The sequence below is a fragment of the Chrysochloris asiatica genome, unplaced genomic scaffold (genome assembly GCF_000296735.1).
Source record: "Chrysochloris asiatica unplaced genomic scaffold, ChrAsi1.0 scaffold00044, whole genome shotgun sequence".
Lineage (NCBI taxonomy): Eukaryota > Metazoa > Chordata > Mammalia > Afrosoricida > Chrysochloridae > Chrysochloris > Chrysochloris asiatica.
In genome coordinates, this window is record NW_006408562.1 from 13,466,196 (window position 1) to 13,491,510 (window position 25,315).

At 41.5% G+C, this 25,315-nt stretch overlaps 1 protein-coding gene and 1 non-coding gene across 2 annotated transcripts in view; one reads left to right on the top strand and one right to left on the bottom strand.

Moving 5' to 3' along the window:
- FARSB (phenylalanyl-tRNA synthetase, beta subunit) overlaps positions 1–22,202 on the bottom strand; it is an 83,518-nt gene extending 61,316 nt beyond the window's left edge. The window contains exons 1-6 of the mRNA XM_006861885.1: positions 22,115–22,202; positions 15,219–15,274; positions 7,843–7,997; positions 6,174–6,243; positions 5,390–5,505; positions 735–885 (exon numbers count right to left, since the gene is read on the bottom strand). Of these exons, the coding sequence (XP_006861947.1) occupies positions 735–885; positions 5,390–5,505; positions 6,174–6,243; positions 7,843–7,997; positions 15,219–15,274; positions 22,115–22,172 (606 nt within the window). The 5' untranslated portion in view covers positions 22,173–22,202. The remainder of the gene's footprint in view (positions 1–734; positions 886–5,389; positions 5,506–6,173; positions 6,244–7,842; positions 7,998–15,218; positions 15,275–22,114) is intronic.
- TRNAI-AAU lies at positions 13,968–14,041 on the top strand. The gene has a single exon. It is a non-coding gene; the product is annotated as a tRNA-Ile (tRNA).
- Positions 22,203–25,315: the final 3,113 nt, after the last annotated feature.

Sequence of the window (25,315 nt, forward strand, 5' to 3'; positions counted from 1 at the left end):
AATTACAGCAAAGATAATAGCTGCTTGTTTCAAATGATACTCACTGCTTCGTACATTTTATGGTGTTATAGTTCTTTTCCACTGTTGAACTCTTAAAATGCTAATAATGGGTATCAGACACCTTGCAATTTTATTTCCCACCAGCTAAATCCTACACTTGCATGAGTTTAAATTATACCGCAATAATTATGGTCTATTTCAAGTGCTTTTCAACCCAAACTGTACATTAATGTCATCTGAGGAGTTGGAAAATTAACAAAACACAAAATTCTGTCCAGGTCCCACTCTAGATCAAATCCATCAGTACCTCTCAGTCAAGAGGCCAGTATTTTAAAAAAGCATTCATTACATTTCCCTAATTTCAAAAATTCATTTTGAAGGCATTTCATTATTTATGCATAGTTATTGTATAATAAGGGAGTTCTGGTGTGGCGCTGTGGATTAATGCACTGGACTATAAGGTCTGTTGTTCAATCTCACCAGCCGCTCCTTGGAAACCTATACAGGGTCGTTATGGGTCGGAACCAACTCATAACAACAACAGTGCCTAATGTGAGGAGGCCTGGTAGCACAGTGGATTTGCAGCTGGGATGCTAACCACAAGCTCAGTACCAGTCACTCCGCAGGAGAAAGATGAGGCTCTCTACACCCTACGCAGGGTGGCTATGAGTCGGAACTGACTCAGAAACACATCATCACCACCACCATCTATGCAAATAGAAAAACCCACCTACCTTGTACATGGTCATCAGCTCACAGGCTGTATACTCCTTGGTCTTATTTAAAGGCTTGAATTTGATATCTGAAGGACGCTTCGCTGTATATGTAAACGGGCCTGACAAAGTGTCCAAATCATGAGTTCCAATAGCAACTAGAGCTCTTTTTCTAAATGTTAAATCAGAGAGAGACATGTGAATATTCCAAATCAGAAATTCCAACCATAACAGAAACAATTTTTTTTTTAATTATTTTTTAGGCACCTTCCTAAAACAGACTTGCTAAATGGTACCATTAGTGGACCATAACAAATTCTCAAACCCATCAGGAGTAATGGGAAATTACAAAGCTACTTAAAACATAATTTCAGAGGCTGAAATACATGCCTTGTCTCTATGCTTTCCCAAATATTGTTACTGGGACACTTTCAAAGTAAGCATTCCCTTTATCTTCCTTTAATCTACTTCCTTTTACTGTCCTCAAGTTAGCAAAAATGTTTTCATTAAATGAGAATGAACTACACATTTTTTGGCTTCTCTATTATGTTCCTCAATTTTCTGTCATAACCTGTATCATTAATAAAAAAAACTTTAAAAGCTGTGAGTAACATTTAAAGTGTAACTTATTAAGTAAGAAAAGTCAAAAGCCATTAAGTTCATTTGTTATACAGTTTGTTTGCAAAGGATAGGAGTTAATTTTAGGAATTTCCAGAAATATCCCAAGTAGAAGAGGAAGAAGTAGAAGTCAGACTACAGGTACTGGTGGTGATGGTGGTTATGTGCCGTGGAGTAGGTTCCGACCCATAGTGACCCTGTACAGGGTTTCCAAGGCTATAAATCTTTATGGGAGCAGAAAGCCTCATCTTTCTCCTATGGAACAGCTGGTAGTTTTGCACTGCTGACCTTAAGGTTAGCAGCCTGATTTGTAACCACTGCAGGACCATTATGAACAACTTTTTGCTAATAAATGTGGTAACTTAGATAATAAGGATTTATGACCAATGACAATGCGGGCACACCAGAAGTTCAAACATGTATAGCCTACTCCTCCCCTTAGAAAAAGCTGATACTTTCCAGAAATACCACATAAAATTGCACTAAAAATAGAATTTCACCTACTATTGTAAAATAGACACTTGACTGCGATACAAAGGAAATTCAGGAAACATGATTACAGAAAGCTTGTAAGCCCATTTTTGGCCTACAACTGATTGGAATACCTTAAAGGGGTTCTAGAATTTGCCCAATGTAATACGCTCTTTGTGGAGTCTTTGAAGTGTATAGGACCTTAGGTGGTATCCTGAGCCCCATCCAGAACCTTCTGAGGTGGAACATTCCCACTAGAAAGGACAAGCAGACCAGCCTGGAACAGCTAGAAGAATAGAAGATACATACTCAAAGAAAAGTCTGCAGGAAAAACCCCAAACAAAAATGGCAGTATGATTGGCCAGGAAGACATCAAGGCAACCACTTAAGTCCCTTCAGGACAAACTCCCCTCTAAGACTGAAACTCAAATGGAACACATGAGCAGGCATGCACGCTTGCTGGTGACTACACTGATCTACTGGCGAATGGAAGAGGGGGAAAGACAGCAATGAAGAAATGGTCTGAGTTCAACCACATTCCACTGACTCCCATTGACTTGGAGATGAGAGAGAGAAGAGGAAGGGCTGGTTGGTCCGAAGTACAGTGAGATCTGGGGACACCTGAGCCCATGGACAAAGACATGGAGGGCTAGAGCTGAGAGTGAAGCGTCCAACTGATATGAAGTGAGTGGAGATGCACTCACTTGCATCTGCCCAAACTTATAGATAGTACCCATTTGACCTAGCCTCGATGGCTTGATAATCAGAACTCAACTAGAGGAAGATTAAAAAAACTTTTTTGGTAAAGGAAATGAGGTAAATTGCTACAGTTTGATGAACTTTACCTATATTCATGGAGGTGGTAGCACAAAATCCCAACAGAGAGGGAAGGAGTCTTCACATCAAGTATCAATCCTTTCCCTTCTGTATAAAGGTTAGACAGGGATGGGCAACTTAGGCATTGACTAATTTAGGGGGTGATAAAGGCTAACTGGCTAAATGAGAGGGTGATAAAGGCATGAAGTGACTGGCTTACAAGTTTTCAAGAGGGAGTTTAATTGAAGAGCTGGTGGGGAAAGGTAGAGTCCCCACTGAATATTTTCATCTTGTCTAGACAGGTCTGGTGAAAAGAGATGGGGATAAGATTCTTATGATTCAATAGTGAGAAATTGCTATTCTAACTAACTGTGACTGTCACAACTGTAAAGGTAGAAGTTTTGTAACAAAAACGAGGGAGTTGTTAATCTAACAGTCCAGAAACAGAGGACTCTAGGACCATCAAGGTAGACGAGCACAAGCGGAATGCGGAAACCTATCCAGAGAAGCATCGACACCAGAGATGGAGGCAGAAATGAGGACATGGAGAGAGGAACAGCTGAGGACTCTGGACTCATGGAAAGAGAGGGACTGGGTGCTGGTGGCTAGGAGGCAGGCTTGCAGAATGTGCCCTTTAGTTATCTAAATTATATATTCCTGAGTGTTTTTGTGTACATCTCCCCCGCTTCACCTCCCACCCCTCCCCCCAAAAAAAACAGCGGGAATGGAAGCAAATACTGTTGAATGATGATGCACAGAGGATATTGTAATCACTGCAATGAAACGATGGTGTAAAGCCAATGTTCTCCCATGTAAACTGTCACTCAGTTCACACACACACACACACACACAAAAAAAAAAAAATGGAATTAAGTGAAGGAATACCTTCTGATTTACATAAAAATAGGTTCCTAAAATTAAGTATGTTCACAAGAGATGATCAGAGACATCTATGCTTATCAGAAATCTTATATCCTATTTTTTGTTTTAAAATTACATATGAGTTACTGTTTTGTTTAACAACTACATACTAGCAAGCTAACAATTTAGACTCTTAAAGAACTGGAATAAACGTTACTTGGAATCATAAAAACTATTGCTTCAACCACTTGATAGCAGCAACAGGTGTTCCAGGAAAACAAGAAATCTAATGAGCTTAACCACAGGTGTGCTTTTTATTTTTAGGCATTTACAAGACAGAAGAAAGCACTGATGATTCTGTCAGCCCTGTGCATCACTGTTGTTGTTATGTGCCGTTAAGTCAGTTCCAACCCACAGCAACCCTGTATAGAGTTTTCAATGAGTGGCTGGTGAGCTTAAACACCCGACCTTGCAGTCCAGTGCATTAACCCCAGCCGCCCCCATACACAAGGACTTCACCTATCTCTGATTTACCGAACTGCAACAATTAAAACATAAAACCACTTTTTCTGTTTTTATTAAAGACATATGAGGCTTCTAAAGCTTCAGAGAAAATTTCCATTACCATTTCATTCCATTTTTCTATGAACTTTTTGAAGTCCCCTGAGATGTAATTACCAATCACTAATTTCAGGACTATACAAAGGTCTGTGGGAGAAAGCCGTATGCCTCCTTAAAGATGGTGGTTGTTAAGTGTTATGCTAATGAGACAGTTCCAACTCATAACGCCCCTGTACTGGACAGCAAGGTCGGTCTGAACTGCAAGATTAGTGGTTCAAACCCACCAGCCGCTACTCAGAAACCCTATACAGGGTCGCTGAATCAGAACAGACTCACTGACACTTAACAACAACGTAAGGTTTCTGAAGAGTGGCTCATAGGTCTGAACCGCCGACCCTGTATTTAGCAGTCCAGTGATTACCCACCCTACAGCGCCACACCAGAACTCCAGCCTTAGAAAGCCTATGGGGAGTTTTTACTCCACTCTTTGGGTCCCTGTGAATCGGAACTGATGAGACAGCAACAGGTTTTTTTGCTTTCATTCCTGTGACAGCACTATATGAAATCACATACGATAATGTCAAAAATAAGTAAATTCAGCTGTTAATACAGTCTCCAGTTTTATTTTAGAAATTACTCTGACAATTTATGATTAGGTTCACTCAAAAAGTGAAATGAAGCCTTTTTTTTTTTTTTCCATTTAGTGGTTACGAGTCGGGCTACTAACCTCAAGGTCAGCCATTCAAAACCACCAGTGGTTCTGGGGGAGAAAGATGAGGCTTTCTGTTTCTATAAAGATTCATCGTCTCGGAAACCCTATACAGCATGAGTTGGAACCGTCTACACGCACATCATCACCACCACCACCACCACCACCACCACCACCATAAAACCACAGATCATACGTCAAACAACCATGATTTACATAAGGGGGCTTCCAAAAGTTTGTGGAAAAACTCCATTATATTTCAATTACATTTGCCAGTAAACTTTTTGAAGCCACCTCATATTTAGCAGTATAAATTGACTAGTATTGATTTAAACCAATAAAAAATTTGTTTTCTAGGACTTCATACTTTTTCTCTACATTGTATGAAAAACATCTCTGTCTTTCTATGTATATACAATTTATAAGCAGAAGCAAATATCTGACAAATATTTGTCTGAGAAAGCAAATTTAAACTCTTGTTATTCTCACATATTAATTTAGAAATGCTTTGGAAAAAAAAATTTATAAATAAGAAAAAAGGAAAAAGGGAGGAAAAGGGAATAAAGAAGAAGAAAGCAGGAGAGAGGGGGAAAGCAGGAGGACGAGGGAGAGGGCAGGAGGAAGATATGCAACCACAAACCTGCAGATATTCTGATGTAACTTCTCCTGAAGTTCAATGAAACTGTCGTAGCGCTCTTTAGTGAACTTGATGTTGCGGAGTACTGCCGCTACAGCGTAAGGGCGTACTTTAGCTGTCTGGAATTCATATTGTCATTAGAGGTGGTAAATAATGTTTTTCTTTAAAACAGTATCTTGTGATACACAGTTAGCTACACTCTTCACATTGCCACAAATTTTCATTTCAAACAGATATATGCGGGCCTTCAAAAAATTCAAGGAAAATGGAATTAAAAGATAGTGGAAATTTTCTAACAAATCTGGGAGTGCCCTCCTATGTGCAGCACTCAATAAATAATAAATAAGGTGAGCAAAGGAAAAGTCACAGACCTCATGAAACGTACATTTCAAGATTTTTGAAAATTAGCTAAAAATCGAGGGAAAAAATTGAATTTTTCATTTGCTTGTAATTTAAATATTTTTTAGGAAAACAAGCACCCCCCCACCAATTTTTTTCTTTTTAAATGTTATTAGTACATGATAATAAATAAACATTTGGATTTTATTTTCTAAAATTATTTATTGAAAACAGATGCCTTGTTCCCTCTCATTTCTTGTTAGAACTGAATTTTTTTAGCGTCAGAGAATAAATATTAAAACACACCTATTTTAGCAAATGAACAAAGGCAGGCACATTTGACAATAGATTTGTTCCATTTTTCCTTCTCCCCTTTATAGGCATATACACAAAAGAAATTTTTATATTAAAAAAAAAAAAAAAAAAAAAAAGGACTCATCTTGATTACCTCTTCTGTGATCACTAATTTCTGTATTTCTCCCTTTGGCATTACCCGTTTATATACTGGAGCCTTTATCCTAAAATAAATTAACCAAAATATTTGATAAATGAATTATAATTCATTTATAATTAGAAAACAATTTTTTTATTGGTTCAGATCAAGACTAGTAAATTTATAGTACTAAATAGGAGGTGGCTTTTACTTACGTATATATAAAATATACAAAATAAACAGAACTAGGGTAATGGGCTGAAGTGGTTAAGTGCCATTATGTTGACTGTGAATTACAGCGACCCTTTATTGGGTTTCCAGCCTGTCCATCTTTGCGGGAGTAGGAAACCGCATCTTTCTCCCACAGAGCAGCTGGTGGACTTGAACAGTGACCTTGTGGTTCGCAGTGCAGTACTTCTACAGAGCCACAGCGCACCCAGGTTAAAGTTACACAAATCAAATTTTGACTGAATATAAAAAAAAAAACCTAACAAATTTTCTAACATTTAGAATTGTCCCAAAATGGTACAGGCTGCCTCAAATGACAAGTTTCCCAGGAGAAGCTAGAAAACCATTAAGCAATTATTTGTTGCTATTATTGCTATTAAGTGCTACTGAATTAGTTCTGACTCACAGTGATCTTTTACAGAGCTTCCCAGGCTGTAAATCTTTGTGGGAGCCAAAAGCCTCATCTGTCTCCCGAGGAGCAACTGGTGGGTTTAAATCACTGATTTTGTTGTTTGCAGTCCAGTACTTATCCTACAGAGCCACCGGGATCTCAAGTAAGTGTTTTGTTGTTATTAAGTGCTGTCGAATCGGTTCCTACTCATAGTGACCATGTTATAGGGTTTCCAAGGAGCAGCTGGTGAGATTGAACCACCAACCTTGCAGTTCAAATGACTTTGCAGTCTTACGCATTAGCCCACAGCGCCAAACCAGGACTCCAATCTTACATTTTATTGTTGTTGATTCCGACCCATAGCAACCCTGTATAGGGTTTCCAAGAAGCAGCTGGTGAGCTTGAACCGTTGACTTTCCTGTTCAAAGGACTGTGAAGTCTGTTGCATTAACCCACAGCGCCACACCAGGACAGGTAATTTCCCACAGGAGGGACCAGTCACTGGACTAGGATATCATGTTTGGTAAGGTGGAGGGTCAGAGAAAAAGAGGAAGTCCCCCAATGAGATGGATTGGCCAAGTGGCAGCATCGATGGGTTCCAGTGTAGCAACAGTAATGAGGTTGGCCCAGAATCGGGCAGTGTTTCGTTCTGCTGTGCATAAGGTCACTATGAGTCGGTAGGTACCCACTCGATGGCACCTAATAACAACAAGTTTCCTCTCAACCTTTAACTAGCCTATGAACTATCCATTCCAATGGGACTCTGAGGCAAATCATACGCATCTACACAAGAACTGTTTTCAGTTTAAGAAGCCATAAAACCATTAAGTCCAGTTTTACAGCATGCCCCAGAAATGGAAGGCTCTGACTGAGTATTCTGGCAAACTTGAATGGCTGCAGTTTGGAGACTCTCCAAACATCCCTCCTTCTGATCTAAAGCTGTGAACCTGTCCAACAAGATGTTTTTTTCTAACAACTTAAATAGGGTTGCTGATAATGACAGGGATTAAAAAGGAAGAAATGAAATCCAAGTTAGCAAAGCGTTTAATGAACATGTTTCTTTACCTTTCTTTGAAGACCTGAAGTCCTCGGACCAATCCTTCCAGACACAAGAGATCATACCTGTTGGCAGGGACGTCGATTTTGTAAAGGACAACATCAGAGGCTCCAGTTGCCTTTTCATTACCTTGCTCCTTACTGATGAGTTCCTTCTCGGAAGTCTAAAACAAGTCCCAAATTACGAATTTATAAAACACAATTAATCTAAACTCTCAGAAGGCAATAGTTACATTTTCTGTAACACAAACAACATGGGCATGATAATACGACATGCTAGAATAAGACTGAAAATACTCTGCTTTTACTGAGTTCATGCTTTCAGTTTCTTCTTCAGTTTTCCCCAAACAGCACATGCCTGGTGTTGGTTTGGGTAAATAAAGGCCTTTTGTTTTGTTTTGACATTTTTATTGTGGTAACATAAAACAAAACATTCACTACATTGTAGAGCTTTAGTGGGCCCAGCCAGGATAATGCATGTATGACTCATTACACGCTACGCTGGCTGAGATGAAGAGTGAGAGACTACTTAGCCTATGGAACCAAAACTCTTTCTTGCCTGGCCTTTTAGAAGTCCCTCTTATTGTGGTGGTGGTTGTGTACCCGAGTCAGTCTCGATCCACAGCAACCCAACATAGGGTTTCCGAGAATGGTTAGTGGGTTTGAACCACTGACCTTATAGTTAGCAGTCCAGTGCTTATCCTACAGTGCCACACCAGGTAGTGCAGAGTTAAGGACTCACCTATTAAAAGACTGACAGTTTGAACCTACCCAGAGCACCTTGGGAAGCAGGCCTGGCCATCTGCTTCTACCATGCAATTAGGAAGGCAGTCCCACAAAGAGCAGCACACGGGGTTGTCACAGCCCAGTGGCAACTCAAGAGCAACTGTTTTATTTTGGTTTGGCCTTTTCCAGAAAAGTGTGCCCACCTCTGATCTAAGGAAAGTGAAAACTCCATCAAGAACACAGTGTGAACAAGGAAACGAACAGCAGTATCCAGGAAGCAAAGTAAAGATGATTTGCCAAACAAAATATAACTTCTTGTAGGATAATGATAATGGCTCTGAGAGCTAAGTTCTGTGGGCATCCAAGCTAGAAGCAACCTGAGAGCAATGAGAATAATACAAAACAACCCAAACACTATTCAAAAAGGTCACCAGAAATTATGATGGCAATTAGAGGGATTTTAGATAGAATTAGAATCAATCTAGTGAAAGTAAAGATAAAGGTATAAAGCAGCAAAGAATGAAGGCAACCCAGGAGTGGAGGAAATACTTGATTTTTAAAACGGTGGCAAAGAGCTTGATTTTGTGGAAACTCCACTTGACCTGAACTCCCACTGACTTGCATGTTGCGGGAATGCTAGAAGCTATGCCACGGGTATTTTAAATACCAAAAGGGTCACCCATGGTAGATAGGTTTCAGCAGAGCTTCCCAGACTAAGATAGACTAGAAAGAAGGAGAGGTGGATCACTTCTGAATGATCAGACACTGAAAACCTTATAAACAAAGGAACATTAATATAATGACAGAATATGAGCCTGTCAGATTGGAATGCACTTAAAATATGACTGGGGAAAAGCTGCTTCCTCAAAGTAGAGCTGACCTTGAATGGAAGTCACAAAAACGTGAATGGAGCAATGCTTTCAGGACCTTAATTTACTGATGTAGCACAACTCAAAATGAGAAGAAACAGCTGCAAACATCCATTACTAATCAGATCATAGAATGTATGAGTCTAGGAAAATTGGAAGTTGTAAAAAATGAACTGGAATACATAAAAATCAGTATCCTACACATTGTTGCTGTTAGGCAACATCAAGTCAGTTCCAACTCATAATGACCCTCTGCACAAAGGAAGGAACCACTGCCTCGTACTGCACCATCTCACAACTGTTATGTTTGAGCCCACTGCTGCTACCACTGTGTCAATCCAACTCGTTGGCTGACCCTCCACTTTACCAAATATGATGACCTTCTCCAGGGACTGGTCCCTCCTGATAACATGTCTGAAATAGGTATTAATGAGATGAAATGGACTAGTATTAGCTATTTTGAATCAGACAGTCATATAGCTTACTATGCCAGGAATGACAAATTGAAGAGGAATGGTGTTGCATTCATTATAAAAAAAATTCAAGACCAATCTTAAAGTACAATGCTGTCTGTGATGAATAATATCTACACACAATAAGCAGTGGACTGGTAAGGCCACAAGGTCGGCATTTCAAACCCATCATCCACTCTAAGAAACCCTATTACAGGGCCATTAAAAGTTGTAACTGAGTCCACTGCAAACAACAAAGAAGACCAGTTAATACCACTACTATTGAAATTTACGCACCAACCACTAAAGCCAGTAATGATTAAAATGAATTCTATCTACTTCTTCAGTGTGAAATTGGTCAAACAGGCAATCAAGATCAATTGATAATTACTGGTGACTGGAATATGAAAGTTGGAAACAAAGAGAGTGGATCAGTACTTGGAAAGTATTGCCTTGGTGACAGAAACAATGCTGGCTGATGGAATTTTGAAAGACCAATGACTTATTTGTTCAGAGCAAGTAAGTTTTATCAGTAACATAACAGGCAACTAGACACCTGGGCTTCATTAGATGGAATACACAGGAATCACAATGATGATGACATCTATGGGAAGCGAAGATGAAGAAGCTCAGCATCGTCAGCCAACACCAGGCCAGGAGAGACTGTGGAACACACCATCAATTGCTCAAATGCAAGTTCAGGTTGAAACTGAAGAAAATTAAAACAAGCCCATGAGCACCAAAACATGACCTTGAAAATGTCCCACCTGAAATTAGAGAAATCTCAAGAACAGATTTGATACATTAGACACCAATAACCTTAAACCAGAAGAGTTGTGGGATGTTATTAAGAACATCATCTATGAAGAATGCAAAAGGTGATTAAAAAGACAGGAAAGACAAAAGTGAATGGCAGAAGAGACTCTGAAACTTGCTTCTGAGCACAGAGAAGCTACAGCAAGGGGAAGAAATAAGGAAGTAAAAGAGCTAAGCTGAACATTTCAAAGTGCAGCTGGAGAAGACAAAGTCAAGTGTTATAATAAAATGTGTACACACCTGGAGTTAAAGAACCCAAAGGGAAGACCCCACGCAACATTTCTCAAGCTGAAAGAAAGAAAGAACTGCAGAAAAATACTCAAGGCTCAACTTGCAGTATTGAAGGAATCTCAGGCTGAAAGCAAGGAGCTCTGATAACACAGGGGATTACGAGTTAGGCTGCTAACCACAAGGTCAGCAGTTCAAGTACACCAGCTGTTCCTCAAGAGAAAGATGAGGCTTTCTGTTCTTGTAAAGATTTACAGCCTTGGAAACCTTATGAGTTGGAACCAACTTTATGGCACACCACCATGGCTGAAAGCAGAGAACACTAGAAAGATGTTTGCTTGTCGTTATTGACTATGCAAAAGCTTTTGCCTCTGACAAGTTATGGATAAAACTGTCGAGAATGGGTATCCCAGAACACTTAATTATGCTCCTGAGGAAACTATACACAGACCTAGGAGCAGTCATTTGAGCAGAACAAGAGGATGTAAATTCAAAATCAGGGAAGGTGTGTACCAGGATTGTATGCTTTCATCATATTCAATCTGTACGCTGAGCAAACAATCGACAAAGCAGATTATATGAAGAACGTAGCATCAGGATTGGAGGAAGACTCATTAACAACCTGTGATGATCAGATGATACAACTTTGCTTGCTGGAAGTAACTAGGATTTAAAGTATTACTGGTGAAGATCAAAGACCACAAACTTCAGTATGAACTGCATCTCAATATAAAGAAAACAAAAATCCTCACAACTATATCAATAAATAACATCATGATAAATGGAGAAAAGATTGAAGTTGTCAAAAACTTTATTTTGCTTAGGTCCACAAGCAATACTCATGAAAGCAATAATCAAGAAATCAAATGATGTATGATATTAGGCAAATCAGCTGCAAAAGACCTCTTAAAGTGTGAAAAAGCAAAGATGTCAGTTTGGGGACAAGGTACACTGACGCAAGCCTTAGTATCTCAGTTGCCTCATATGGATGTGAAAGCTGGACAATGAATCAGGAAGACAGTAAAAGAATGTATGCAGATTGATCTATGGTGTTGGTGAAGAATACTAAAGTAGCATGGACTTTCAGAGGAACAAACAATCTTTGTTGGTTCAGCCAGAATGCTCCTTAAGAGCCTGGATGAAGAGACTTCGTTGCTCTCACACTGTGGACATGTCAAGAGGTATTGGTCCCTGGAGAAGGACATCACCCTGCCCCGGAGGGTCAGCGAAAAAGACAAAAACTCCCAATAAGATGGACTGACACAGCCACAGCCATAATGGTCTCACACATAACAAGTGTGAGGATGGCACAGGACCAGGCAGGGCTTCGTCCTGTTGTTCAGAGGGACGCTAGGAGTCAGAACCAACTCAAAACCACTTAACACAAAAAAACAAGGGCTTCCTAACAATGACTTCTGTTTTACATACTGCCCGCCCACTACCATAATATGAGAAGTTCCAATTAGGTACCAAATTAAGAATTATAATCTATACTTGCATAGTAAGCAGCGGACTCACTTTTGGTTGACAAGTACTATTTGTCCAACTCTCACCGGAGGAACCAAAAGGTCCACACGGTGTATGATTCTAAGGCTGAGCCAAGGTCCAAAACTATCCTCTAGGCATCTCAAACTAAGCGCATTTTTTAAATTAAGGAAATGAAAAAATGACAAAGAGAAAAAGGTGTACATCTGCAAGAACAGAAAACCTCGTTGAACCACAAAGCTGATGGGCTCAAGCCGCCAGCCTGATGGTTCACAGACCAGTGATTATGACACAGAGCTACCAGGCTCCCTAAGAAAAGGAGAGGAGAAACAACTGAGGGGAGGAAGGGCAATGAAGACAGAGGGAGAGGAAGAAACAGAATTAAAATAATGTTCAAGCAAAATGTACAACCAAAAACCAAAAACACAAACCCACTGTCACTGAGTCTTCTAGGACTCACAGAGACCACCCAGGGCCAAGCGGAATTGCCCCATGGGGTTTCCAAGGCTGTGAAGCTTTACAGCCTTTACAGGGTCAAACCGCGACCTTTCTGTTAGCAGCCGCCTGTATCATCACAGTGCCGCCAGGACTGCACTCAGTCACAGAGGTCACTATTGTGTAGTAAAGAATGATAAGTCACCTCACAGCAAGTAGTGGAGTTCAGGAGAAAGCTGCTGTCTGAAGAAGGGCGATAATAAGGTAACCTGAGAAATGCACACATCTGTAAACAGACGACCAGTAAACACCAGCTGTCTAGTGGATTCTGACTCACGCTGGCATCAGTGTGTCAGAGACTGTGTTCAATAGGGTTTTCAATGGCTCCTGTTTTAGGAGATCACCAGGCCTTTCTTCTGAGGTGCCTATGGGTAGACACAAACCCGCAGCCTTTTGGTTAGCAGCCAAGTGCATTAAGCATTTGCACCCCTGAAATCGTGTGTTTTCAGTATTTCAATTCGTGAAGAGGCTATACTCAAAGACTGGATCTGCCAGTGCCACCAAAACCCAAAGTCCGCCAATGTTTTGGGGCAGAGAAATCTATAGCGATCGCGTCAGTTAAACTCCTTATTTCACAGATAAAAGGAAAACCTAGAACGACGAAGCACAAGGCTCAGAAAAGCAAAGAAACTGCCCACAGTCACACACTTAAGAAATACTGGAGCTAGAAGTACAACTCCAATTTCCTAACATCCAATCCAAAGCTTTCAGCTATAACACAGCCTACAACAATAAATATTTGTTGTTAGCCTGAAGACGTTTTTAACCTTACAACTTGGATAGTATTAGAAAACGCTGAATAAATCAGTTAAGATAGAAAGCTTAGTGAAAAAAAGTAACTATTAAATTATCTTTACTGCTAGTACAATGTCATCAGTAATCAATACTATTTGTAATTCAAGTATACTGCCCATAGAAGTTAAGGCGCTCTGGTGGCATACTGGGTTACATATTGGGCTGCTAAATGCAAGGTCTCAGTTGGAATTCACCAGCTGCTCTACAGAAGAAAGATGAAGCTTTCTGCTCCCTTAAAGATTTATAACTGCTAAGATTCTTATACCATGGCCGGTTAGCTCAGTTGGTTAGAGTGTGGTGGTAATAACTCCAAGGTCACGGGTTCAATCCCCGTATGTGTCACAGAAACTGAAGCTACTGGAGTCCTGGTGTGGTGTCATAGGCTAATGCGTCAAACTGCAAAGTCATTTGAACTGCAAGTTCAGTGGTTCAAGCTCACCTGCTGCTCCTTGGAAACCCTATACAGGGTTGCTATGGGTTGGAATCAACTCTATGGCACTTAACAACAACAACAACAGCAAGATTCTTATGATTCAGTAGTGAGTAATTGTTATCATGACTAATCGCGACTGTCACAATTATAAAGGTAGAAGTTTTGTAACAAAAACGGGAGTGGTTAATCTTACAGTCCAGACACAGAGGACCCTAGGACCATCAAGAGAGGAACGCACAAATAGAATGCGGGACCTTATCCAGAGAAGCAGCCAGAGATGCAGCCAGAGATGGAGGCAGAGATGGGGGCATGGAGAGGGGGAGTGGCTGAGGACTCTAGATTCATGGGAAGAGAGGGACTAAGAGATAGCTGCCAGGAGGCAGACTTGCAGAATGTGCCCTTTGGTGGTGTAAATTACTGTATATGAGTGTTTTAAAAAAAAGAGAGAGACAGCTAAAGTCAATAGAGAAAAATACTGTTATCTGATAGTACATAGAGGGAATTATAATCATTGTAGTTGAAACAAGGTGGATGATTTGTTGAATGTAAAACTGATGGTCTGCCCTGTAAACTTTCACTAATCCACAATAAAAACCTTTTAAAAAAACACAAAGAAAACCCCACTGTCTTAGAGTGAACTCCAACACATGCAGAATCACCCCATAGTTTCCAAGGCCGCAATCTTTATAGCTACAGGCTACCACAGCTTCCCCCCGTGGAGCAGAGGAGCTGGTGGGTTCGAACCGCCAACCTTTTGTTAGCAGCCACGCAGTTTAACAACCACACCACTAGGATGCTTTCTCTGCAAAAGGCCCTGCTTAAGAGGTAAATTCCAGTTGAAGAGCTCACCGTTGTTCTAGGGCTATCTGAAGAGCTCTTCCCATAGCCACAGCATTCACCTGAGACTAAGTAAAGTAACAGAAACTCCTAGAAATGAAACTTAGTACCCTGAACACAGAAATCTCCTAGCCCACGGGGGCATCATCTTAGTTCAGTATAAAGCAATACAGATAAAAAACAATCAACACCTGAAAGATGCGTTTTTACACAGATTAGTTAAGAAAAAAGCAAATAACCAATACCTACAATTTCATCAAGTTCCAGGCCAAATTCAAAACAAAGTTCATCAAATTCTTCATCAGCTAGCAGGTAAAAGGAAAAAAAAGAAAGAAATTACTCATTTCAATCTGTTTGGCATAATTGAAAATAGGATAGAAACTGTATTTTGCTATTACTGTGTTAAACCCAAACATGTTAAGTATCACACACAAGCAATCACAATTTACGAACAAAAAGTACATGATTTAAAAAAAAAAACAACTAATTAACCTATGCTGCTGCTGCTGCTGTTGTTGTAAAGTGTCGTGGAGTTGATTCTGACTCATAGCAACCCTGTTTTGGGTTTCTGAGGAGCAGCTGGTGAATTTGAACTGCCAACCTTGTGGTTCACAGTACAGTGTTGATCTTACAGCATCACATACTAGCATAAAATACAGGATTAGGTTACCTACAGTGAGAATTTTCCATTTACTTAGAAGAAAAACAACTTAAGTAGGGATCAAATACTCGTATAATGTAGGCTCCAAATTACAGATCTAACACAAAAGAATAATGGCAGTTAAGTTCTATTATTTAAGACTCGCTGAAGCGGTCTAACACTTGTCTTTAGAGTCCAATAGATCTGTTTGAATTCAGATTCTTTCACTGATTAGTTCTGAGAGCTCCCCTCCTTATGTAACTTTCTGAGCATCATCCGTAAAGTGGCATTTTGTAGTCACTGAGAACATGGAGCTGCTAGAAAGGCTGAAATGAGATCATGCAGATAATTGTCCTGGCAGGATGATCTGAAACATAAGTGAACAATAACGAATAATCCTTTTCTTAGTTTTAAATTACATTTCACTTTGTTTTGCTATTGGAGACAGCATATTCAGGTTATCAAAAATTGAGCCCAAACCTTATCATGATCAGTATATTCTAGTGAGATGCTGGTCTTTACATTCCTGAACTTAATTCAATTTAATAATTGTTAATGAGCACTTCAGGTGCTCTGATAGATTGTTGTTACTGTTGTTAGGTGCTATTGAGTTGCTACCAACTCATAGCGACCTTATGCACAACAGAACAAAGCACTGCCGACTCCTGGGCCAACCTCACAATTGTTGCCATGCTTAAGCCCATTGATGCTGCCACTTGGCTAATCCATCTCACTGGGGGTCTTCCTCAAGTGACTGGTCCCTACTGACAATATGTCCAAGTATGAGAGATGAAGTTTGGCCATCCTGGCCTCCAAGAAGCACTCTGGCTGCACTTCTTCCAACACAGATCTGTTGGTGCTTTTGGCAGCCCATGGCACTTTCAATATTCTCCTCCAACACCACAACTCAAAAGCATCAATTCTTCTACGGTCTTCCTTATACACTGTCCAGCTTTCGCATGCACATGAGGTTATTGAAAATGCCATGGCTTGGGTCAGGCGCACCTTAGTCCTCAAGCTGACATCTTTGCTCTTCAACACTTTAAAAAGGTCTTATGCAGCAGATTTGTGCCTAATATGTCATTTGATCTCTTGACTGCTGCTTCCATGAATGTTGATGGTTGATCCTAGAAGAATGAAGACCTTGACAACTTCAATCTTTTCTCCATTGATAAAAATGTTGTTTATTGGTCGTGGTGAGGATTTTTGTTTTCTTGACATCGAGATGCAATCCATACCAAAGGCTGCGGTCTTTGATCTTCATCAGTAAGTATTTTAGGTCCTCTTCACTTTCAGCAAGCAAGGTTGCATCATCTGCATATCACAGGTTGTTAATGAGTCTTTCTCCAATCCTGATGCCACGTTTTTCTTCATATAATCCAGCTTCTTGGATTATTTGCTCAGCATACACATAGAATAAGTATGTTGAAAGAATACAACCCTGTCACACACCTTTCTTAATTTTAAAACATTCAGTATTCTCATGTTCTGTTCGAACAACTGCCTCTTGGTCCAGGTACAGATTCCTCATGAACACAATTAAGTGTTCAGGAATACTCGGACTTTGCAATGTTGTCCATAGCTTGTCATGATCCATACAATCGAAAGCCTTTGCTTAGTCAATAAAGCACAGGTAAACATCTTCTGATATTCTGTTTTCAGCCAAGATCCATCGGACATCAGCAATGATATCCCTCGTTCCACATCCTCTTCTGAATCTGGCTTGAACCTCTGGAAGTTCTCTGTCAATGTATGCTTGCAACTGTTTCTTTATTACCTTTAGTAAAACTTTACTCGCATGGGATACCAAAGGTATTGTCTGATGATTTCCGCATTCCGTTGGGTCACCTTTCCTTGGAATGGGCACAAGTACGGATCTCTTCCAACCAGTCGGCCAGACAGTTGTCTTGCAAATTTCTTGGCAGAGATGAGTGAGTGCCTCCTGTGCCGCCTCACTTCCTTAAAAGATTTCAATTTTTATTCCATTAATTCCTGGAGCCTTGTTCTCTGCCAATTCCTTCAATGCACCTTGGACTTCCTCCTTCAGGATCACTGGCTCTTGATCATATGCTACCTCTTGAAACGGTTGAACATTAACCATTTTCATTTGGTACAGTGACTCTATTCCTTCATTTTCTGTTGATGCTTTCTGCAACATTCAATAATTTGCCTAGAGAATCCTTCAATAATGAAATGGAGGCTTGAATTTTTTCTTCAATTCGCACAGCTTGAGAAATGCTGAGCGTGTTCTGCCCTTTTGGTTTTCTGACTCCAGATCCTTTGTACATTAGTGGTTGCTAATCTCAGGGTCAACAACAAGCTGCTCTGCAAGAGAAAGGTGAGGCTTTCTGCTCCCGTAAAGATTTACAACCTTGGAAATCCTAGACAGCAGGTTCGCTGCCAGTCGAAACCGACTTGACAGCACCCAGCCACCACCTTTATGGGAGCAGATCATCAGATCTTTTCTTGAGCCAGGTGTTCGACCACAGACCTTCCGGTTAGCAGCAAAGTGCTTAACTGTTACCACCAAGGTTCCTTTGCTAACTATGTGGTTGTTGTTAAGTGCCATCGGGTCAGTTCTGACTCACAGCAACTCTGTATAGGGTTTCCAAGGAATGGCTGATGGGTTTGAACGACTGACTTTGTGATTAGCAGTCCAGTGTTTGTCCTACATCACGACTGTGCAGAGGGCAAATAAACTGTCTCTTTAGTTTCTCAAGCCAGGCACAACAGTTCTTTAGGTGGTAGTATTAAAGATGCACACCTTCGCTGCCTCATCCACACCTGGACCTGATTTAAATGAAGTGATTAGAACTGGGAGGCTGGTGAGGGGGCATATACTTTGCATGGCAACTGTAATCATCTCAAGTCACAGCGAGGGCTGAGAGCTGAGGTCTGCTTCCAAGCACTCTCTTGGTTGTTGGCAGGCCTGCTCCTTTTTTTCCTCCGTCCCCGCAAGTGGCTTCAGTTCCTCCCACACCAGCCTGCTACAGGGTCGCTCACATGACAGTCATAGTCACATGACAGAGGTATTCAAGAGCCCAGGGAAGTCAAAGAATGCTTAAGGGAGCCATGGCTTTAACAGCTCAGAAGTGATAGCACTTCCCTCTCATGCTATTGGTTCCACCAACCAATCCTGGTTGGCAGTGTAGGAGGGCGTGAATACCAGGAAGAGGGGGACCCTTGGGAGGACCACCTTGGAGTCTGAATACCACAGTTGCCCTCTGATTCCGCCAAATAATCTGAGTATTAAGGCAGTAAAAAAGGAGCGCTGGTAGCGTAGTGGTTACGAATCGGGCTGCTAACCTCATGGACGACAGTTCGAAACTACCAACGGTTCCGCGGGAGAAAGGCGTTCTGCTCCCGTAAAGATTTACAGCCTCGGAAACCCTGTGCAGGGTCACTACGAGTCGGAACCGACTCCACGGTACTTAACAACAACAACAACAAGGCAGTAAAAAGGCACAATGAGGAATCAAAGCTGACCCAGAGGAGTTAAGGAGCAAATAACAGAAAATAGGTTGAAAGAGAAAAATCCTTCATAAACAAAGAGCTGGTGAAGAAGGTGATTGGTAGAAAGTATAGAGCTTAGGGTAGATAAAAAGCAGTCCCTGGGGGTGCTGGGGAAAAGAGAGAATGTGGATTGAAAAGCATACTGAGAAGTGACCTGAAAAGAAAAACAAAGAATGAGAAATCAGATGGAGCCACACCGTTTGGAAACCAGATTCCTTGATGAACATGCTTTTCCAGCTCTGACTCAATTTAACTAGGAGTTAACAAGTAACCTCAGCACACATCTACTGATAACACTTCTTACCAATCTGAAGTACAGCCCAGTAACATCAATCGTTTTGATTGAAGTTTTTAAAAGAGCCAATAGCTAACAAATAGGAAAATCAAGCTTACCTGATCTCTAACTGTGAAAAAAGGGAAGGGGCAGCTAGGGAATATATTAAAACACTGAGTGCCAGTCAATAGTAAATCTCACCATTTTATATTTCTTAAACCATCAGAGATGGAAATCTGGATACTATTATACTCATATTTGGCTTGAACAAATATTTGCCATGTATCATACTACACAATTCATGTATACTGAACACTTTTAGTGACCCTACGGTTTAGAGGAATAGGTAAGAAATATAAATCAGTATGTTGTTGTTAAGTGCTGTCAAGTCGGTTCTGACTCATAGTGACCCTGTACAGGGTTTCTGAGGCTGTAAATCTTTACGGGAGCAGAAAGCCTCATTTTTCTCCCATGGAGCAGCTAGTAGTTTCAAACTGCTGACTTTGAGGCTCGCGGTCGGATTCAGGTTCGCAGCCGGATTCGTAACCACTATGCTACGAGAGCTCCTTTCATTATTGCCCATAAGTAAGTATTATACATAACAAAAAAAAAAAACACAATAGGAGTTCTGGTGGGACTGTGGGCTAAGCCTTGGGCTGCTAACCACAAACTCAGTAATTTGAACCCACCAGCTGCTCCTCTGGAGACAGATGAGGCTGATCCCAAAAAGATTTTTAAAACAAATATAAAATTAAATTAAAAGTAAATTCAAGCTGAGTGCTACTTCAGGAACTCAGGGAGAATTTTCTACGTCAGAAAATGTGGAGAATAGGGAGTATCTGAAAGAACACCTTTTAGAAAGGTTTTTTAAAAACTAACTTTATTTCAAGGAGTCCTGGAGGCACAGGTTAACTGCTCAGCTGGCAACCTAAAAGTCAGTTTCAAACCTACAAGACTTGGAAACCCTGTAGGGCACCTGTACCCTGTGACTTTTAAGTGCCATGAGTTATTTGCTGGTGGTGGTGGTGTGCAGCGGAGTCGGTTCTAAGTCATAGTGACCCTGCATAGGGTTTCCGAGGTTGTAGATCTTTACAAGAGCAGAGAGCCTCATCTGTCTCCAGTGGAATGGCTGGTAGTTTCAGTCTATTTGAAGTTAGTAAATCAACTCATAATCACCATGCTACCAGAGCTCTTTGTGGAGTCATTTAGAGCCAATATGAGCCAGGTCAGTTTGAACCACAAGCTTGGAAGTTCAAACCCATCAGCTGCTCCTTGGAAACCCTATGTTGTTGTTGTTGTTAAGGGTTTCCGAGGGTGGGAGTAGAAAGCCTCATCTTTCTCCCGCGGAGCGGCTGGTAGTTTCGAACCGCTGACCTTAAGGTTCGCAGCCCGATTCGTAACCACTACGCTACCAGAGCTCCTTGGAAACCCTATGTTGCTGCTGTTGTTAGGTGCCATCAAGTCGATTTCCAACCTATAGCGACCCTGTATAGCGTTGCCAAGGAGTATCTGGTGAGCTTAAACCACCGACCTTGCAGTTCAAACAACTTTGCAGTCTGACGCATTAGCCCACAGCGCCACACCAGGACTCCTGTACAGGGTCCCTATATGTGGGTTGGAACTGACTGGACAGCACTTAACACTAAAAGAAGCCAGAAGTAACATTTGAGAAGTATCTTATTCTGGGAAGATGTACAACCGTTACTAAAGTGATTGTTGTTCTAAGTGCCAGCAAGTTGGTCTCAACTCATAGCAACCCTGGATAGGGTTTCCAAGGAGTAGCTGGTGGGTATGAAACACCGACCTCAGGGTTAACAGTTCAGTGCTTATCTACAGCGCCAGGGCTTTGTAATTACATTAGACACGAAAACAAAAAGCTCTTAAAGGTGAGTGGCTACAGCTTCTATACAAGTGGATAATTATGAGGTGCCGCAGATGTCATTTCAACTGCTATATTATGTGGTAAGAGGAAATTTTATCTACACAAGCTTATTTCTAGTAGCACCGTTTTTAAATCTGAGGACGAGTGTAAGTGCAGCGTGCATACTGTGACCCCCAAATAAACACTCCTTTGTCGTTCAAGTCTCAGTTCAAATGTTACCACCTTATCTAATGTTGTTCTTAGCAAAAAAAACCTTGTTTTATTTCCTTCCATAGCATTTAACAATAACCAAAATCATTAATATGTTGGTTAATGACTGTCGCCATCATTGGAAAAAAACCCACAAAACATGTATCACGCTCATTGTTATATTTCCAACTGCTTAGAACAATGCCTGGCACATAACAAGCGCTCGGTAAAAGTTAATAGAAAACAATAAAAACAGATGCGTTGCTGTTAGTCCTCTCCCGTCAACCCCCTACTCCCAACCACTCGTTGCTGCACTAAACTGGCTGCATTCAGGATGCGCCGGGGTTTCGCTCCTAGTCCACCCTCGGGCACAGAGCTCCCGCCAGGCACGCAGAAGGCGCTCGCCGCGAGTTCTCGGCATGAATGACCCGACTGGCGGGCACATGCGGATGATGCAACGGCAGTCGTAGCGGTGCCGGTAGAGAAGCGACATCAGAGAGGCAGGAACCCAAAGGGGCCGCCTCGGTCCTCAGCCGTCCCTGTGCAGATCCCAACCGCCCCGAGCCAACAAGGGCTGCCAAGCAGCACGAACACTGCGAGGGCGCCTGCGAGGATGTAGAGGTCAGACTTTTGGGGCCGACACTCACTGTAAGTGCGGCCCAGGGCTTGGAAGAGCAAGTCGCGCTTCACACTGACAGTCGGCATGGCGAGTCAGGCTCACTGGGCATGCGCGGCAGGAAAAAGCTGTGCTCGGAGACCGAGGCCTGTAGGACCCGGCCTGTCTCGTATGGGCTGTCTTAAATATTGCCAATGTGATTCCAACGGCTCCTGCTCTCTGTTTTTCAAATGAAGGCAAGAATATTGACACTTTCGATCTTATGAAATATATCTACATTGTATAAATAACCTATAGGCTTAAAAGAAACAGAATTGGACGGTGTGTGCTAGATTTTGTTCGGCGGTAAAATAGACAGACTTTCTCAGCCAAGACCGAGGCCCTGCACCTCCAACGCACCGGGAGTGGCAGACTCCAAACTAGATTGGGAGGGGCGAGAGAGGGGCGTAGTATCTGAGGGGCGGGGCTTGTTGTTAGGCGCCATTGAGTCCACACCGACGCATAGCGACTTTATGTACAGCAGAACGAAACGCTGCGTGATCCTGGGCCAACCTCACTAGTATTGCCATGCTTTAGTCCATGGATGCTGCCACTTGAGCAATCCATCTCGGGGCTCTTCCTCTTTTTCTCTGACCCTCCACCTTACTAAACATGATATCCTTCTCCAAAGACTGGTCCCTACTGATAATATGTCCGAAGTATAAGAGACAAGTTTGGCCATCTTGGCCTCCAAAGAGCATTCTGGCAGCGCTTCTTCCAAAACAGATCTATTGGTTCTTTTGGAAGCCCATGGCACTTTCAATATTCTCCCCCAACACCTTAACTCAGAGGCATCGTTTTTCTACAGTCTTCCTTATTCACTGTCCAGCTTTCGCATGCATTTGAGGTTATTGAAAATACCATGGCTTGGGTCAGGCGCACCTTAGTCCTCAAGCTGACATCTTTGCCCTTCAACACTTTGAAAAGGTCTTGTGCAGCAGATTTGCCTAATGCAATACGTTGTTTGATCTCTGACTGCTGCTTCCGTGAGTGTTGACTGCTACTTCCATGAGTGTTGATAGTTGATCCAAGAAGAATGGAGTCTTTGACAACTTCAATCTTTCTCCCTCCGTTGATAAGAATGCTGTTTATTGGTCCAGTGGTGAGGATTTTTGTTTTCTTTACATTGAGATGTAATCCATAACGAAGGCTGTGCTCTTTGATCTTCATCAATAAATATTTTAAGTTCTCTTCACTTTCAGCAAGCAAGGTTGTATCATCTGCATCTCGCAGGTTGTTAATGAGTCTTCCTGCAATCCTGATGCCACATTTTTCTTCATAGAACCCAGCTTGTCAGATTATTTGCTCAGCATACAGGTTGAATAAGTATGGTGAAAGAATACAACCCTGTAGCACACTTTTCTTAATTTTAAAACATTCAGTGTTCCCATGTTCTGTTCGAACAACTGCTTCTTGGCCCAGGTACAGATTCCTCATGAGCACAATTAACTAAGTGTTCAGGAATACTCATACTTCGCAATGTTGTCCATAGCTTATCATGATCCACACAATCGAAAGACTTTACATAGTCAACAAAGCACAGGTAAACATCTTTCTGCTTTCAGCCAAGATCCATCAGACATCAGGAATAATATCCCTCATTCCATAGCCTCTTCTGAATCCGGCTTGAACCTCGGGAACTTTTCTGTCAATGTATGATTGTAGCCATTTCTGTATTACCTTTAGCAAAACTTTACTCACATGGGATATCAAAGAGATTGTCTGATGATTTCCACATTCCGTTGGGTCAACTCTCTTTGGAATGGCCACAAATATGTATCTCTTCCAGTCAGTCAGCCAGATAGCTGTCTTCCAAATTTCTTGGCATAGATGAGTGAGTGCCTCCTGTGCCACCTCACTTTCTTGAAAGATTTCAATTTTTATTCCATTAATTCCTGGAGCCTTGTTCTCTGCCAATTCCTTCAGTGTACCTTGGACTTCCTCCTTCAGTATCATTGGCTCTTGATCATATGCTACCTCTTGAAACGGTTGATCATTAACCATTTCCTTTTGGTACAGTGACTCTGTATTCCTTCCATCTTCTCTTGAAGCTCTCAGCATCATTCAATAATTTGCCAGAGAATCTTTTCAAAGGGGCGGGGCCTACTGGAGGAGAAATCCTCACCTGGGATAGGTGAAGGTGAGAGTAGGCGGGGTCGGGGGGAAAGAGAGGGATGGGTTGAGGCAGCCTGAAGAGAAAGACTTGTAAACCGAGGTAAGGGGAACGGGGAAGGCTGTAGCAGTTCTCTGTACTTCATTCTTAATTTATCTTGCACCTTTATAAGCTTTGCATCTGTGGACTTTTAAAACTTATTAAGATATAATTTACATATCACACCATTTCCCCTTTTAAAATGTACTTGTAATTGAGTGGTTTTTAGTATATTCACATAATTTTACAACCATGGCTACTATCATCTAATTCTAGAGCATTTTTTTTGGCTCATGCGATAAGCACTGGACTGCGAACCACGTGATTGCCAGTTCAAGCCCACCTGCCTCTTCACTGGAGAAAAATGAGGCTTTCTGCTCCACAAAGATTTAAAGCCTCTGAAACTCTACACAAGGTCGCTATGAGTTGGAACCACCTGGATGTCACGTAATAACAAAAAGAAACCCATGCCAATTATCAGCCACTTTGGTATTTTTCCATCAGGCAGTTTTTGTTCTGCTGTGCATAGGGTCGCTATAAGTTGGTACGGACTCGAGGGCACCTAACAACAACAACAACAACCCCTGGTCAGGAGCTCTGGTATTGTAGTGGTTATAAACGGGGCTGCTAACTTCAAGGTCACCTAGTTCAAAACTACCAGCTGTTCCACGGGAGAAAGATGAGGCTTTCTGCTCTCGTGAAGATTTACAGCCTCGGAAACCCCGTACAGGGTCGCTATGAGTTGGAACCAACTCCACGGCACATAACCACCACCACCACCACCAATATACCATTTCATTATAATATTTTGTCTTCTTGAGCTGCCCTTTGAAATTTTCTGTTCAGCTATTTTACATCCTCATTTCTCAGTCACTCTAGTTTCTCTATGATCAAGAGCAAGTTTCTGAGACTCTTCTGACATCCACTTTGGTCTTTTCTATCTTTCCTGTCTTTTTAATGGCCTTTTGCTTTCTTCACAGATGATGTTCTTGTTGTCATCCCACAAGTCTTCTGGTTTTTGGTTCACGCATGTGTATAGTC